The sequence below is a fragment of the Puntigrus tetrazona genome, chromosome 6, assembly GCF_018831695.1.
Source record: "Puntigrus tetrazona isolate hp1 chromosome 6, ASM1883169v1, whole genome shotgun sequence".
NCBI classification, from domain to species: domain Eukaryota; kingdom Metazoa; phylum Chordata; class Actinopteri; order Cypriniformes; family Cyprinidae; genus Puntigrus; species Puntigrus tetrazona.
Genome location: NC_056704.1, coordinates 24,192,830 through 24,210,488, shown reverse-complemented (window position 1 = coordinate 24,210,488; position 17,659 = coordinate 24,192,830). Strand labels below are relative to the sequence as shown.

Below are 17,659 nucleotides of genomic sequence, written 5' to 3'. Positions count from 1 at the left end.
AAAAATGTAAAAAGTAGAGGCCTACAATGTTTATTACATATTATAAACTCTATGCGTGACCTTAAGACCTTATAAAGCACAAATCTATCAAATAACATCGTAAAACACCATAAAAGCAGTGAAGGAGTCTTTTGGAGGTTTGTAATAAAGTGTTTTTGACGAACACATGAAAAATGACTGACTGATTCTCCATCCATCTTTATTTGATTACGTAAACCATTCCTTCGGTATCCACATTCGTTTCACATCCTATGCAGCATTTACTTAGCCAGAACTGATATGATGAATGAACACAGAGATATAAGCGCATGTGATACGACTGTGAAGAGGTTCGAGCTGCTCTCTGCATAGCCCGCCTAAATTAAGATGCCTGCTAGGCAACTAAATGTAAATTATTTTTATGGGCAATCAATGCAATGGTGATACTGATGATAACACTCAAAGATTATTGTTTTCAAGTGGCTGCTTCATTTTGTATGTTAAGAGAACCTGAGAGAGAGCAAAAAAGGGAAAGAGAATGAATAACTAATCAGAATAACACCATGCTCATACTTTTAAATAACGCTATTATTATTATCAATATACCTAAAATATTTATGTATTTGTTTATTTAGTTATTTGTCTACTTTCTATCTGTGGTTTATAACATAGCTCGGTTTAGCCTCTGAAAGAAAGAGAACGATTGTGGCAAACCCTGACAGTCTTTCACGATAAAAGTATCAGACATGGTATTTGAAATGTTTACCAGTGTCACATTAAACAGCAGTCATGGACGCTTCATGGTCTCAGAATACACAGAAGAGCAGAGAGAATCCTTCAGATGAAGCACATCAGGGTTCTGAGAGAATATCAAGCATCTGAAGGCAACTTTGATTTTGTATATTCCTCTTGTCTCTGCCTGTGTCACTGAGAAAACAAAGCCATTGCGGTTTGAAATACAGTTATTAGTGCATCATTTTTTTTCAAGGCATCTCATTGGAAACGCTGCAGTCCCAGAGAGCTTGTCAAAGACACCTTTGATTCTACAAAGATGTTTTAATGATGCACATGTGTTAATGTGTCACATTTGCTATCCATATTCAAGAGAATGTATCATGTATTTTGTCTTAAAAGGCACAGTACACTAAAAAAACAAACAACCAAACAAATTTAATTGATTACTCTGGTTTCATCATATCTATCTATCTATCTATCTATCTATCTTGTCTGTCAATCTAAAATCTTGAATCCAGACTCTTACAAAAGTAAAAATTAAATATCATATAATCATATACATTTTTTTTATAGCCTGTTACCTCCACAACATAGACACTCTATATAATATAATATAATATAATATAGGATATATATAATATAATATAGGATATTTTAAATAAATACAGTATTCACAAAAGATTAAATATTAAAAAGTAACAACACTTGAGAGAACCTTGACAGATTCCATCCTGAAATTAATTGATCTTAAAATTTACATTTTATTTGTATTATTTTCATTAAATCATCATTGATAAAAAATTATAAATATGAAATTATTAATAAAAACATGTAAAAAAAAAAAAAAAAAAATATATATATATAAATATATATATATATATATATACAGAAATAATTTTGCATGCTTTTTATAAAAGCAGTTTTATTTTTATTAATGTTTTAATAAATATTAAAATATTATAAATGTAAATATTAAAAATTTATATAAATATTACAATGTTAATATTTATTAATATTATATATATTAATGTTTTAATTAATGTTAATTAAATTTAAATAATAAATTAAATTTAAATAATAAATTAAATTAAAATATATATATATATATATATATATATATATATATATATATATATATATATATATATATATATATATATATATGTGTGTGTGTGTATATGTGTGTGTGTATTACAAAAAAATTACAAACATACAAAATATTATTATTAATAATTACATTATTATTATTTTTATAAAATGCATCGAAAAGACGAAAACCCTGGTAAAATGGTCGCTCCTCTGAAAGTCGTGGTATAAGTGAGTGGTCGCTGTACATTCACTGGCTGGTCGGCTGAGAGTGCTATAACATACAGCACTCTCATCTTCCGTGCTATAGGCGGATATAAGCCTCTCGGGTGATGATACACACTCTGCAGGGAGAGGATTTTTTCGATGAGGAAAACATTCTCTGTCAAATCGTCACATGGGGTCGATCGCTTCCTGCATCGCGACTGAACCACTCTACGCGTTCGTGCGTTTTGTTTTTGCCGCTCGGCTCGCGTAGGGTCGCATCGTTAAAGATTACCGTTCCTCGCGCTCCGCAGATGTCACGTATTTTATTGCGATGATAAGCAAAGTTAAAAATGCCATGTCCTCGCTGGTGGGCGGAATCATCCCGCACGGCCACCACCACCACCATCAGCAGCAGCACGGATCCGCGCAGAACGGCGGCACGGACGGGCTGCCGCCGCGCTTTCCCTACAGCAGACCCGAGTTTCTGGACCTGACGCCGGAGCTGCTGCAGTACTCCACCGAGCACGCGTCCAGACCGGTCATCGCGCTCAAGAGAGACGGCAGGCTGCCCTGGCGAACGGGATACGCGGAGTGAGTCGTGCGTTTTTGTCTAAGACGCGCATTATAAATCGATTGTGGGTTAAAAAAGATACGGCTGGAGTGACGTCATTGCCCAGGAAGGTTATATGTCACGTCTAAACCAAGGGCAATGGCTCATCCTCATCATCCTCATCCTCATCATCCTCCCAGCGTTCCAGAGTCGGCTGGAATGTTGGAATGTTTTCACCGGAATGATGACGTAGCTTACAGTTTGTTGAACTAATCGTTACATTTAAACATTAAAAAAATGTTGCATATGTCAGGTTATATCCGTAGGACACCGATTAAATGCATCTTTACCACAGTACAGGAAGTAAGGCGTACCACAGTGCATTGCATTCCCACTGCCTGAGCGGCTGAGAGAAGAACACGGTGTAAAAAAATAAAAAATAAAAAATCTGCAAATGCCTGAATCCCAGGCCTAAAAGTAATCTTGAATGGGAATTTCTTTAGCGGTTGTGCATTACTCAGGTTAAGCTCGGCTTCAGGGCTGTTGTCAGATCAGAGGGAGACACCTGGGAGCATCGTCTCGGGTTCCAGTGATGCATTGGCTCACTTAAGGCCCCCGTATTGCTGCATTATAGTCACGATAAGTGCACTTATTATGGTTGCAATTAAAAAAGGAAATCTGAAGTCTTACAACTTTCCTAGTTGGGAAAATAAAATAATTCGAGCAAAATGGTGTTGAAAATAAGCGACTGTTAACTGTACCTGTGCTTATTAATATAAAGCATTTATGCGTTAACTAAACTATCAGGGTTTTCGAATTAATTTTAATATATTTTAGTATTTATAATTGTTGATTTATTTTTAGAATATTTTATGTAATAAACATGATATAAATATATTAATTAATATATTAAATATATACGATTAGGTATAGTACAATTTATTTAAGACATGAGCAAAAAAATTACAGTAATGTCACACGTTAATATACCGCTAAAAAATGCTCACCCAGTTCTGAGTGAAATATGGACAAACCCAGTAATTGGATTGTTTTGACTCAACGTTTGGGCTAAATGTTTAAGTCGACTTTCGGGGTGGTAATCTAACCGCTTGCTCAAAAACAGCCCAGTTTTGTCCATATTTAACCTAGCACTGGGTTGTATTTAACCCATCATTTTTAATAGTGTGAATATCATTAATGGGTGAAAAAAACCTATTTAGCAAAATTACAACTGCATTATCTGTGGATAAGTTTTTTGAAAACTGCAGTGTATGTGATTTTCGTATTAAGTCTGAAAAGTCATAATCAAAAGGGATAAGAACCTTGACTTTCATCAGGCGTGGTCTGCTGAGTGAAGATCAAGGCCGTGCTTGCAAACGCTGGCCAAGATTAAAGCCAGGATGATGATGCGATCTTTGAGTCATACCATCAAATTAATGAATATAATGTTGGGTTGTTTGGAAAAATTGTGATATTTATATAACACAGACGTTTTATGAGCCCAGTGTGTGGAGCTGAAGGAAGAGACACTGAGAGAGGCCCCTGATACTGAAATAAGTCCTCTTAGCCTCTGGTTATTTAATCTATTATTAACTACAGTACAAGAAGAGAACTTTGTTTGAGGCCATGTGATGACAGCATTTGAAACCGAGTGCATTCTCTTAAGCGTCGAAACAAACAGACTTTGTAGCTGGTCGCCTTAGCATGTGCTCACACACACACACACTAACAAACAAATGGATTCAGCAGACACTGATACTGATATGATCATTTTGAGTAGCAAGTATAAGTCCACATGAAACAGTCAGCTGAATCACTTAGTTTTAATGTGATGGACAACTAGAAGAATGCAAGAATACTGTATTTTTGTCAAGCAATTCCAGTTGAATGAGAACTGAAGCTGTACAGAATACGCAAAAGCACCATAAAAGTATATACAGTATATGTTCTGTGATGGGCTACGTTTTGAAGACGGACTAAATACAATCGTCATGGACAAACAGTTTATGCGCCTTATTAAAACGAACATGGATGAAAATGAGGCAATTTTTATAACGACATGCACTACAGTATATAAAGGTCCCAGGTCATGTAATTTTAACTCTCAAAACAGCTTATGAGTATTTGTTTACCGAAAGCTTTTTTCTAAAAGACAAGTCCTTACATGATCGTCATTACGTTGTTAAATAACAAAATGCATTAAATGCACTGGACTTCTATTAGTCACACCCTCGTTTTCATTCCAGTCAAAACTGAAACATGACTTTATCCTGGCTAAAGTCTGTTGAAAATCTGAGATGAGCTGTTAACTAGATCACTGAATCTGGGGGCTGGGAGTCAGATCAGTTAGATTCATTAATTAATCATTCAAAATGGTGTCGTAAACTGAATCAGCTGCTTCTTTGAATCCAAAATAGTCAAAATAAGGTTTCCAGCGAATACCTTCAAATATCTAATTCTCTCATTTTCATGCTATCCTCATAGTGCTTTTGCACTCTTTTTGAAGTTTCATTATAATTGCAGCCGGCACAATCTTTCAAAATTTAGCCTTTTCTGTTCCCGAAAAGGTTTGTAACAATATGAGAGCGAAGAGTCCCTTTAAATTCTGACAAACTCTTCAAGACTTTAGATTAATGGCAGAATTAGACTCCTGAGATTGCTCATTCAGCTTCTGTTTTTTTTACTTTTAATCTCTCTTTCACACACACACACACACACACACACACACACGCACACGCACGCACACTTATTATCTATAAGATATTGCTGAGTCATCCTCTGTGGATCAAGGAGATTGGCTTTACATGGTGTTTCTGGCAAAGTTACACAGATTCATGCTGCAGCAAGCACCCACGCCAGTATACATGAATTCCTGTCAATAAATGTATGACTGCAAGTGAATTATAATGTTTGGTTTTCTGTAGGGATGAGCTGAAACTACTCGTTCAATCGCCAATTAGTGAGTGAGACTTGCCATGTTTATCTAGATTTGTTTCCTTCCATGTGTCAGTTTTGCTATCTTAAGAGACAGTGCTTTAAGTAGCACGTTAACACCGCTCTTTATAGAACACGAACTTTAGCATTAAAGAATGATATTCAGAAATCATTTCAGTTTAACCTTAACGGTTTAAGTGACACATTTCTGCGAGGCTATTAAAGGAGGGGCCAATGCAAACAATATGAATTATCCAAACAATGGGATATACTTTAGTTTCTCTGCCTTTAGATTTCTTAATCTACTTGACAACTGACTAAGTCAGCAGGCGCAAGTCAAGATACAGGGTGCCATAAAAAGGATTTCATTTGTTCTCTATTCTTAAACATAGTGGGTGGAGGTGAAGAATTGCTCATCAGGTTTTTCGAGTTATATTGAAGCTGTATCCCTCCCCTGAGCTCACAGCTACGAGAAGATAAAACTAAACACGGTTATATAATGCACACAGTAATTTTCCCTTTAAAAGACGCAGATAATGATTACTGGGTTTGATTAAGAACACTCTTAACGGTTACTTTTACCGCATGAGGAAGGATATTTGTTGAGCACACACTTCCTGTGTGTCAAAGATTATGCTAACTCAGTGTATGTGACTGATAAAATTGACATCTGAATGTTGTTAAATGAAGACATTATGTTTATACAGTCTAGCCTGAAGATGCACTTCATTATGGAAACTCTTCTGAGAGCGTCAGATCGTTGATGTGAAACACAATACTGTTCTAATTTGGTAATTACACACAATACTAGCTTCAGTTTGTTTTAAACGCCGTGTAATGAATCACTCAGTAAAATTCGGATATATTCACTAGCAAAAAAACCGCAATGCTTTTTTTAAACACACAACTACGATCGAATAGCCATCAACGGAGAGAAATGCTTTTTCCTGCAGTTCCACCATCAGAAATACAACATACTGACAGCCAGAAACTTTGCGGGTAAATATCAGCTTATTTTACTAAACCTAGCCTAACTGTCTACTCTGAGAGTTAGTAGACATTCAGTTGCAAATGAATGAAAATCTGTTGACATGCGGTTAGAAAGTTAGTTGATTGTGGTGGTTTCAAACTATTAACATGTTCATAAAAATGACCTTTATAATATTTTAAATGTGGATCCTTCAGAAGACTCAGCACGAAAAATACTGACTGCTCTCAAGAAGGAAAACCATTGTGTTAACCAAAGTCACCCGAGACAGGAAATGCTGGTTGTGACTTTATTGTCTGGTATAAAAAACGTGCTTTTAAACACTCTGCTTTATTCTGTATTCTCCGAAGACAGTGACTTAAGTTCTGCTTCCTTTACAGTACACATATGGTTGTGGTTCTCTTGAAAAACATAATTTTCCATTTTAAGTGATACTTTCATTTAAAGAAAATTGTACCGTTTTGAAACCTAATGTGGCAGAAGTAAAGTGACTTCAGAAGAAGGAACTTGCTGCGAAGAGACGCTTCCTCTTTTGAAAGGAGCTTGTAGTGGCACTTTGTCGGCTGAATCTAAATGTGAAACCATGTAACATTATTTGGTTTACATTCATTTGTATTGTGCTTTTTGCGATACACAGTGTTTCTAAGCAGCTTTACGGAAAATGTTGTTTACTTATTGTGGCTATATTGTCCAAACATTTAAAAATTCAGATGATATGTCAACAAGTACTGTTGTATACCAAAGACAGGGACTCCTTTCTGGTAATGCTTCTGATTATTTCCTGTTGTCGGGGCTTAAAGAATCAGTCTGGACTTTTGAACTGCTTAGTGTTCCATTTGTAGAAGAAATAATGAATAATAGTCACAAACTGTTAAAGAAAAGACCCCTAACATTTCTAAATACCTCGTCAGGTCATGACTGTAGCCTGAAGCATCTTACTGCTCTCAGCAGATTAGGAAGAGAATGGCTTTTTATAATCCAGATTTGGGAAATAATGGCTTTATGTTTCTCTTCATGTTAGACCGCCGTCATACTAGAAGTGATATTTAGCTGCATAATAGGTGTTCTCAAATCTGAAAGTTATTCTTTTATTTGAACGCAAATGGGGACAAAAGGGTTTATTGTTCAATCGTTTCCAATGCATATTTTTGCTTTGGATCTAATAGATAGACAATTATTTTTATATATATAAACAAATAGCAATAGTTATACAATTAGACACAATATTACACAATATAGAACCGTACAGAAATATTCTAAAATATGAAACGGTATTTGTGTCCCTATGAGAATGGAGTTGTTTAGCTGTTTATTTTTGACGCATGGTTGCAGCAAACAGCGAAGGTCATTGTGTCGCTCACTGCATAATACATTACTTGGTCTTTATGTGAAACCATTTCTTTTACGCTTGCAGCAGATGAAGCAAACTTTACATTGTTTTCTCATCGTTCCAGAACATACACCGTTTATACTACATTTTATGAGACTATACCGTGCAGAATTGCTGCGTTGCACTGATCACGAACCCTCTGACGTCTTTTGTTCTTTTACACTCCAGTATAAAATCCATTAATCTCTCATTTTATGCCCTCATATATGGATCAGGTTTACTAGCCCATACCAGCTCTGCCTGGTGGGTCAGATTACTGTGTCATCCTGGGATACTCTTTTCCCTCTTTTCAGCGGTAAATGAAATCCTTACATTTTAAAGCTCAATTCGGCAGCATCATTTAGACCGTTTAAGGACTCTGTTTTAAAGTATAATGGAAAATAATATATTTAAATAAATGCTGTTCTTTTGAACTTTACATATTTACCAAAGAGTTCAGAAAAAATAATAATGGAAAAGAGAATGAACACTAGAGGCAGTAAAACTCTTTTTACACAAAGTTACAGAATTTTAATTAATAAAGAGATTTTGATCGTTTTCGCCACAGTTACTAAGAATATTGTGTGACTTAAAACGATATTAATATACCGGGAGATTTGATGGATAATATAATGGATGCTTTTGAATGGAAATCTTATTTTAGCATTTTATTAAACTGATATCAGGATCATGTGACACTGAAGACTGGAGTAATGATGCTGAAGATTTTGCTTTACCATCACAGACTAAATTACATTTTATACTCAAATAGAAAATAGTTACTTTAAATTGTAATCATATTTTACAATATTACTGTTTTTTAATGAATGATTAAGTGATTTGATATCTCTTTTAGGGTGATAAATGCCGGGAAGAGCATGCTGAATGAAGACCAGGCTTCCTGTGAGCTTCTTTATATCAAGAAGATGAGTAATAAGCAGCAGCGCAGCTCCATGTTACTGGAGGACAGTGGGGTAAGCCGTACACACTACACCCTGACAAGACCAATTCAGGATGTAGACTGTTGTTTGCATGACACCAAACTCTATTAAAAACAATAGCAATGCGAATCCTCGCTTAAATTTTTGGTATCGATATTTATGAATCCACCAAAATATCTAAAAAAAAGATCCCTAATCTGCTTTTTAATGGAACTGTTGTGGATGAATTGAACTGGGAAAAACTGGTCCCAGGTAAGATTATGAAAGATTTAGCATGCTGACGGAGCACTGAACTCACTGATCCTGGAGATCCCATTGAGCTCAGGCATCTGTTGCTCAAAACCTAATCTAAATTTAAAGAAAATCCAATAAAGAATTTTGAAACTTCATTACAGAACTAGTTCTTGAAATGTACCAAAGTTCAACTCTGAATCAAAAACCTTGGCGATTATGGAAGGTAAAATAGCTTTCAACAAGCGCACTGACAATTCAGACTTTTATTCTCGCAGTCAAGAGTCTAATTGTGAAGTTAGAATTGCATTATATATTGCATTATGCTTTTTCCCTCAGAATTGGAATTTATAATAACTTTATAATTGCAAGTTTATATCTCAGTTCTGAGAAAAGAAATCAGACTTATTAAGAGATATTTGCTCGCAATTGCAAGAGGAATAGTAGAAATGCCAGAGACAGGCTTTCATAGAACTGCAGTTTGGAGTTTTGTGCATTTATGGGTTGTATAGTTCTGGTTCTAGTTGCTGATTGGTCAGTACCCTGCTCATAGCCATCATGGGAAACTCAGTTGTTTAAAACTAAATCAAAATATAGAACAGCATCTTGTGCTTCATTGCATAATTGCAGATCTAGAATGATACAAATGAAGCTGAGGTTTCCAATACAAGAAATCTGACATTCAAAAAGCCTTTGTGTCTCAGCAACATGTTGAAGTGAAACTTAATTTTTTTTCCTGCGTTAGTTTTGGTCACGTGATGTGGTCCAGGCAGTGTTTACACCAATCCTGAAATTATGACCTTCGAAGTGTGTTTGTGTTTGTACGTGGGCATAAGACTGATCTCTCTGATCCTCATCCGCAGTCTGACCCTTACGTCTGTCTTACCCATAATAACATGTAATCCAGCGCAAAAGTGGAAAACGTCCTCTTAGATAATATTGCATTCACAATTAAACTAGGAGGATTGTGGTGTCTGTCTAGAGGTTTTGGTTTTGCGAGGACGAAATCCTCCCTTTTACTCCTTTTTCTTAAAAGGGTCCTATTATGCGTTTTTTTTGTTACTTTAGTTACCGTGTAATATTGCCGTTTGAGAATATAAAACTTCAATATTACAAGTCCATTCTGAGAGATATTCCATTTAGCAGTAAACACTTTTGATGAAACAGTTGAGCATGTATACACCCCAAAAAATTAAATCAAGACCGCTTTGACCTTTCTCACTTACGTTCAAGTATAAGTTCAAGTATACTAGTAAAATTACGCAGGATATCTTAAAAATGAGGGAGTGGTTGATCTGTATTTGGTTTTGTCGACAGTAAAAGGTATAGGACTAGATTTTGGGTGTTGCTAATGTCTTCTGAGCATGATGCTGCATGGTTGCCAGGGAGTTTTATGATCATGTTGCGTTACGGTTGTAAAGACGTTTGCTCTCTATTTAATCTAATTAATCCGTACGAGAAACAGCAGAGTTCATTAACAAGATCTCATTCGCAGTAGGTAGTTTCCAACAAATCAGAAATGGACTGGTAATCTCCAGCAGTGTTTACTCATGCGAGGTTGTTAACCAGGACACTGACCTCTCTCCTCTTTTCCCTCCGCTTCTGCCTGCATCACGTGACTTTGCCCTCCCCCACTTAATACCCCTCTCAACTTCTCTAAATCAATTACATCATCCTATCATCTGCTGCGCTGCCTGTCTGCAAGAGCCTGCATGCAGACAAACAGGCCGATAAAAGGATAGCAAGGCCACACATTCACTTGACTCAGACCTCTTGCTCTTTAGAATCAGAGATGCAGCCAGAAACATTTGCTGCTCCCACAGGCCTTCCCAGCTGGCTGTTGATCTGACATGACAGAGCGAGTGTAAGCTCTCTGAGATAATCTCGTCAACAGGTAATGACAGGAAATTGAGATTGGAGAGTGTTTCTAGAAAAGCTATGGAATGGGACCAGATGCCCCCATGTGGTTTTCAATGTTATTGTGCTTTACATGTGGGCTTCACATGTTATTGTGCCATCTTGCAATGCTTTTTGGTACTGACAGGTCTGTTGGTCTATTTCTTTTTTTCTTTTTGTCGAACATTTCCTAAATTGTATAACTGATCTAAGTACCAGACTAATCTGCTAGCGTGATTGGCTTATCCAAAATTATTAAAACTATTAAAGTGTCTTTTTTTTTTCTCCTTTTTCAGCTCTGAGTAAACCACTGATATAAGCTCCCAAAAAGAGTAAACATTGTAGTTCATTCAAAACATTGCTCTGTGAAGCAAGAGGTCAAGGTTCAGCTGGTTAGCATGATCCAGTTAGCCCCCTACTGGTATAAATTGTAACTATAACAGTATGAAGCAACTTGGAAAAGCATAAAAATAAAACACATATTTTCAAAAGCAATCTGACTAAATAAAAAAAGTGTATATGAATATGTGCATATATTTTTCTTTATATTATATTACAATATATATAATGTATTTTTATGCATTAAATATGTATGTAAAATAAATTATTACCAATAAACAAATAACTAAATAAATACATTATATAACATACCCAAGTCTGGGATAGGCTGCCAGATAGACATTTACTTATTTTGCTTAAATTAATTTTATGTATTTTTTTTATTTACACACATTACAATTCATATAATATCATAAAATTTCATATTACATTTTTATACAGTTAATATAAAATGTTAACAACCAATATCAGTCGGGTAGGCCCGTCCAAAACTTTCCAGTCGGGTGTATTATATTAAATTACATACACATTTTTTTAAATGAAATTATTGTTGTTATATTATTATTAAATGTTTATATACCCAGTCGCTTGGGACAAGTTCCCAGTTTATTTGAACAAAGACATGACATCATATGACATGACATACCTTGTCCTCTTTTACATCCCTTCAGAACACCACAGGCATTCCCATGCACTTCTGGGGAGTGTTTGATGGACACGCCGGCTCTGGAGCTGCTCTCATGGCATCCAAACTTCTCCAGCGTATGATCCTTGAACGACTTTGTGACGTGTGTCATCTTCTCGAAAATCAAAACAACCCTCCGCCTATCTGTCTGGCTAAGAACGGGAGCCCCTTCCAGGCTGAGGCAAAGAAAGGGGCTTGCCTAGATGGAGAAGAGCAGGATGGGCTTCTGGATGAGCCGCGGTTCCACATGGAGAAAGATATCAGCGTGGAGAGCCTGGTGATGGGGATCATAGAGACCGCCTTCAGAGACATGGTGAGAACTGCAAAAGATAAGAGAGTCTGAGGATGTTTTCATGGAGGACTAGGTGCAGCGATTCAAGATGAAATAAAGAAATGAACAATTTCTTCAAAAAAAGAAATGTAATTAAATAACAATTTTCCATGTGAAATAATTAATTTAATTTTAAATGCTGTTAGATGTAAAAAATAACAAATTGATATAATTTTAAGTGGAAAAATAAAAATAAAAGATCAACAGATTTAAAAAAAAAAATACAAATGTAAATTACAAAAAGATTATTTATTTTTATTGAAATTCATGAAGTCATGTTGTTAGATGCAACAAACAATAAATTAGTATATAATTTTTAATGCAGCATTTAAAGTGCATAATTATAAAGCATAATGTGTAATGTGTAATGTAATTATCTAAGGCATAATTATGCCAGCTATTTTTCTTTATCCCTTTGTCCGTTCAGTTAAAAATGCTATAGGACAATTTGCATTTTTGACCAGCCAATGAACATTTAGTAAATTTTCAGGCATGCTTAGGTTTTTTGTAAGTTTATAAAAATGTAATTCAAAGATATTATTGTAAATTATTTGTATATTTTATTGTGACATTTAAGTAACATTTTAAGATCAATTTAAAAAAAAAAAAAGTATATATTTGTCAGGTTAAACAGTGATATATTAATTAGTGCTGTCAAACGATTAATCACAACTAATCATATTGTGTGTGTACTGTGTAGATTTATATATAAAGACATACACATACAGTATATATCTTAAAAATATTTACATGTGTGTGTGTATATATATATATATATATATATATATATATATATATATATATATATATATATATATATATAAACATAACATGTTTCTCTTAAATATATACATTCATTTGTTTTCATTTGTATATACATAATAAATATACACATATATTACGTAAAGAAAAACTTTTATTTTGGATCCGAATAATCCTTTGACAGCACCAATATTAATGTATTTATTTTATTTGTTGGCACATATATTAAAAGACTGGGCGTTTAACATGGAACTCATTTTGAGATTTTGCACAATGTTGGGTAGATGTCAGCAATGAAAAGAGAAAACTGAGTGTGTGTCTGTTTGTCCCACTCCATAGGACGACAAAATAGAGAAGGAGAAGGAATCTTACAGCATCTCTGGCGGCTGTTGTGCCTTGATTGCAATTCACTTGTTGGGGAAACTCTACGTAGCAAATGCTGGAGACAGCAGGTAGGAGGACTTAAAAGATACATGTTACATTAGCAATATAAGAGGTCTTTATATTTTAGTTAAAAAGCTTAGTATACAAAATAAATGTATACTTTGAATTCGTATATCTTAAGTGTTTATTAAGTGTGATGTGTTTTTGTTACAAAGAACACTGTATTATATTTGCCTCAGTAAATGCTGAAATATCTGTCTAATGAAATATGAAGGTAATAGTTGTTGCTTGATGACATAAATACATCTCTAATGAGTGCATCTTCTGCTTTACTGTTATTCCGACAGTACATTCCATATTAGTTTCGCAAAGATGTTGGCTAAATGACTCAATTACTGTGACAGTTAACCGTAATGATAATCTGGGGATTTGAGCAAGAAATGAGAATAGAACTGTGTGAAACGGTACATATAACATGCTATTAGTGCTGACAAACGATTAATCACGATTAATTGCATCCAAAGTTTTTGTCTGCTTTGATTTGTTAGGAGAGGACAGTATTTGGCCAAGATTTGAATATCTGGAATCTGAGGGCACAAAAAATCTAAATGCTAAAGAAAGTCAAGCTGTCCGATTAAGGTTCTTAGGAATGCATATTACTAATCACAAAATAAGTTTTAATACGTTTATCATATGAATATGATCTTTACTTAATATCCTAAAAAAATATTTGACCCACACAAATATACAAAAACACGGATTTTGGATGCGAATAATCATGATTAATCGTTTGACAGCACTATCGAGTCTTATATGATTACTTAGAAACACACACAAAAAAATCACAATGTTATTTTCCCACAGAGCCATAATTGTCCGAAACAATGAGGTCATCCCAATGTCCAATGAGTTCACACCAGAAAGTGAAAGGCAGCGGCTACAGTACCTGGTGAATCATCTGGTGTTATTGTCCTGATATAATTCCCATTCCCTTTCTAGTTTCATTCTAAATCCTGCTCGTTCATTTTTGAGTGTCTGCTCCGTTTCTATTAGATATTCCATTCCATTGCATTTGTGCTGTTTTTGTCTAGGGCTTCCTCAAACCGGAGCTGCTTGGAAATGAGTTTACACATATTGAATTCCCCAGACGTATCCAACACAACGAACTCGGCAAGAAGATGCTTTTTAGAGACCACACAATGACTGGCTGGTAATTCTAAAGCAGCCTTAATTTTATAAAACAAATTTTATTTACATATACATATTTGTTGAAGCGTTTGGTTTTATTGCATTCATTATCATTACCTGTTATTATTTCAGGGCATATAAGACAATTGTCGAAGACGATCTCAAGTTCCCGTTGATTTATGGGGAGGGGAAAAAGGTAAACTAATCATTTAGCTTCTTTTTAACTTCAAAGGGTCCAGGTGCTGTAAATGGATTTTTATTTAAAGCTGCATGGTGGTTGCATTTGTTACAGACCTAACATATAATCTAATAAAGGTGTCTGGTGCTTTTTTTCCCACACGGTTTTCACAGCTATTTATTACAAAGCAGGAGTAGTGAGGTGTTGCAAATGGGAATTGCTAAAATGTTCTGCCGGTTGTAGGCCAGAATAATGTCTCGTTTGATAAAGTTTGCATGAATATAAAATAGCCTTTTTGCACTGATGGCACATGAATCTCCAGCTGTGTGTGTGTGTGTGTGTGTGTGTGTTTGTGTGCTCTTAGGCTCGAGTCATGGCTACTATTGGAGTAACGCGTGGTTTAGGGGATCATGATTTGAAAGTGTACAACTCCAACATTCATATCAAACCTTTCCTATCCTGCTGCCCAGAAGTGAGTATGTTTTTTGGATATTTATAAGCGAGGCCATTTATTTAGTCGTTCAAATAGGCATTCAGCTGCTCGTTGTCGAGAAATAGACAGTTCAAATGAAGCTTTACAGCACCAAAATAATAAAATCTCACGCCTAGGTCAAAGTGTACAACATCTCTGAGCACAAACACGGAGCTGATGATGTACTGATCATGGGTAGTGATGGACTATGGGACGTTACAACTGACAGAGATGTTGCTGACGCAGTAACGACTTTCTTGTCTGGTCGTGAGCCCAATGATCCCTTAAGGTAAGTGAGAGATTTTTCCATCATAACTCACCTGATCGTGTTAATGGTTTTCGCACACATTCATGAACATGTTCTAAATGCGAATAATAATGCAACAGCACTATACAGTTTGGTAGATTTTTTTTGTCTCTTATTTTTATTTGATTAGAAATACAGTAATATAGTGAAATATTATTGCAGTTTAAAATAATATTGAATATTTTGTTATAATATTTTAACATTTTAATTAATTTTTTAGATTAATTTTCATAATTTTCAGTCATTTAGAAATCATTCTAACATGCAAATTTCTTTCAAATATATTAGTTCTATTATATATTTATATTATAAATAATTTTATGTCATTGGATACAATATAATTATATAATACAAAATAATTCTAAAATATAATAAGATGCAATACAATTAAATATAAAGCCTATATACATACATAAGTTTTATTTATTTGAAATAGGAATCTTGTGTTTATAGTATTATAAATGTATTATAAATCTTATGACTTTACTGTCACCTTTGATCAATGCATCCTTGCTGAATAAAAGTATAAATTAAAAAAAAAAAAAAAAAAAACTTTTTAATGTTAGTTTATTACTGCTGCGTAATGACTAATTGTGATTAATCGCATTCTAAAAAATCAGGTGTGTTGTAGTAGTTAGACCAGTAGATGTCAGTGTACAGTTTGTCATCACCAAGGCCCTCCATGATTATTTTTCGTTTACTTTAAAGTCCAAATGCTGACGGCGTGTTTCATGTTTTTAAAAGGTACACTTCAGCAGCACAAGACCTCCTGATGCGCTCGCGCGGAGTCCTGAAGGAGCGAGGCTGGCGGCTGCCCAATGAGAGACTTGGCTCCGGTGATGACATCACCGTGTTTGTCATTCCATTGGCCGGGGCAGAGTTAGAAACATGACCGGGTCGGTCCACCTTCACTGGACAAGCACACCAGGACACGTCCCTGGCTCCATCCCAGAGAAAGGGCTAGGAAATCCAAGAAATCCATTTTCAATCCGTCAGAAGGCTCGGATACGAGAGACGTTACATGCAACTTCCCCTTGTCCTCCTCCTCCTCCTCCTCCTCCTCGTCGTTCCATGAATATCGTCAAGCCCATGTCAGGTGTGAGGTGACATCATCAAGTGCCATTCCTCTCGCTCTCCGTTTCCTTTCTGATTTGTCGAACGCACCTCTGCAAGTCAGTACGGGATGGTAGGGCTCGTATCCCTTGAGTATTCTTTAACATCGGTGGGTCGTTTCAATCTCAATCTCGGTGTGGCATAAGGAAAAAGCCAATACTGCTAAAACATCAGCCCCGATGGCAAGAGAAATAAAAACCGAAGCACTTTATATGTAGCAGAATCCATTTGAGCTGTAATTCAACTGCTTATTATATTTCTTAACTGTTCTCGGACTGTCTCCAAAGAATGTTTCCTTCGACTGAATATAAGGTTTTCTATAGCAAGATGCAATCAACGACAAAAAAAAAAACGATGGGCATTTCCTGCGAATGCTGAGGTTTTTGTTCATTTCAGCTGTTTCGGGTTCAAACGGGCATCCTTTTAAATGGAAGCAATGCAAACGTCTATATTCTGGAACTCGTATAAAATATAGTTCTGTAGAACTAGGCTCATTTTCCCTAGACCTATCAATAAGCCATGTACAAATAACCCAAAACATCCAGTACAGCGCAAGTCATTGACATCGCCGGGCTTTTCATTCACAACCGAACTGATTGCTTGAACTGCTGTAGATTTGAACATCGTAGCTGAATGGCCTGTTTATTTTGCTGTAGATAAAACCTGATTTGGTCTGAAACCGTGTCAGTGAAGAATCTCAAATCCAACAACCATTTAGATCAAAACCTGAAACTGAGAAACCTGGAATTAGTTTCGTCAGTCATTGGTCTTTTTGTAAACCTTGAATGTACCTGAAATCCTTTATTTGATGTCAGTGTTGTGTCTGTGGAGTACATAGTAAATATATATTGATTTCTGACTTTCGAATGATGATTCATTGTCAAAGGATTACTCTTTGCAAATTATGTGACTAATTCTAAATAAATCTATCCTTTTTATAATGGTTATGTTGTTATTTTTGCGCTACATTAATATGCTCTATTC

General features: G+C 35.3%; 1 protein-coding gene across 1 annotated transcript; it reads left to right on the top strand.

Annotated features, from left to right (window-relative positions):
- The first annotated feature begins 2,062 nt into the window (after nucleotides 1–2,062).
- ppm1j (protein phosphatase, Mg2+/Mn2+ dependent, 1J) lies at nucleotides 2,063–17,616 on the top strand. Its single transcript, XM_043242398.1, has 10 exons — nucleotides 2,063–2,598; nucleotides 8,705–8,822; nucleotides 11,927–12,253; nucleotides 13,373–13,485; nucleotides 14,282–14,366; nucleotides 14,509–14,627; nucleotides 14,738–14,801; nucleotides 15,148–15,255; nucleotides 15,393–15,544; nucleotides 16,307–17,616. Exons 1-10 carry the CDS (start codon nucleotides 2,339–2,341, stop codon nucleotides 16,452–16,454), a joined length of 1,494 nt encoding a protein of 497 aa, XP_043098333.1. The 5' UTR covers nucleotides 2,063–2,338; the 3' UTR covers nucleotides 16,455–17,616.
- The last annotated feature ends 43 nt before the right edge of the window (nucleotides 17,617–17,659 follow it).

Excerpts from the sequence above, each read along its gene's own strand:
- ppm1j (XM_043242398.1), top strand. The coding sequence starts at position 2,339 with ATGATAAGCAAAGTTAAAAATGCCATGTCCTCGCTGGTGGGCGGAATC. Across the intron at positions 2,599-8,704 it reads TGGCGAACGGGATACGCGGA|GGTGATAAATGCCGGGAAGA; the intron begins GTGAGTCGTGCG and ends TATCTCTTTTAG. Across the intron at positions 15,256-15,392 it reads TCCTATCCTGCTGCCCAGAA|GTCAAAGTGTACAACATCTC; the intron begins GTGAGTATGTTT and ends TCTCACGCCTAG.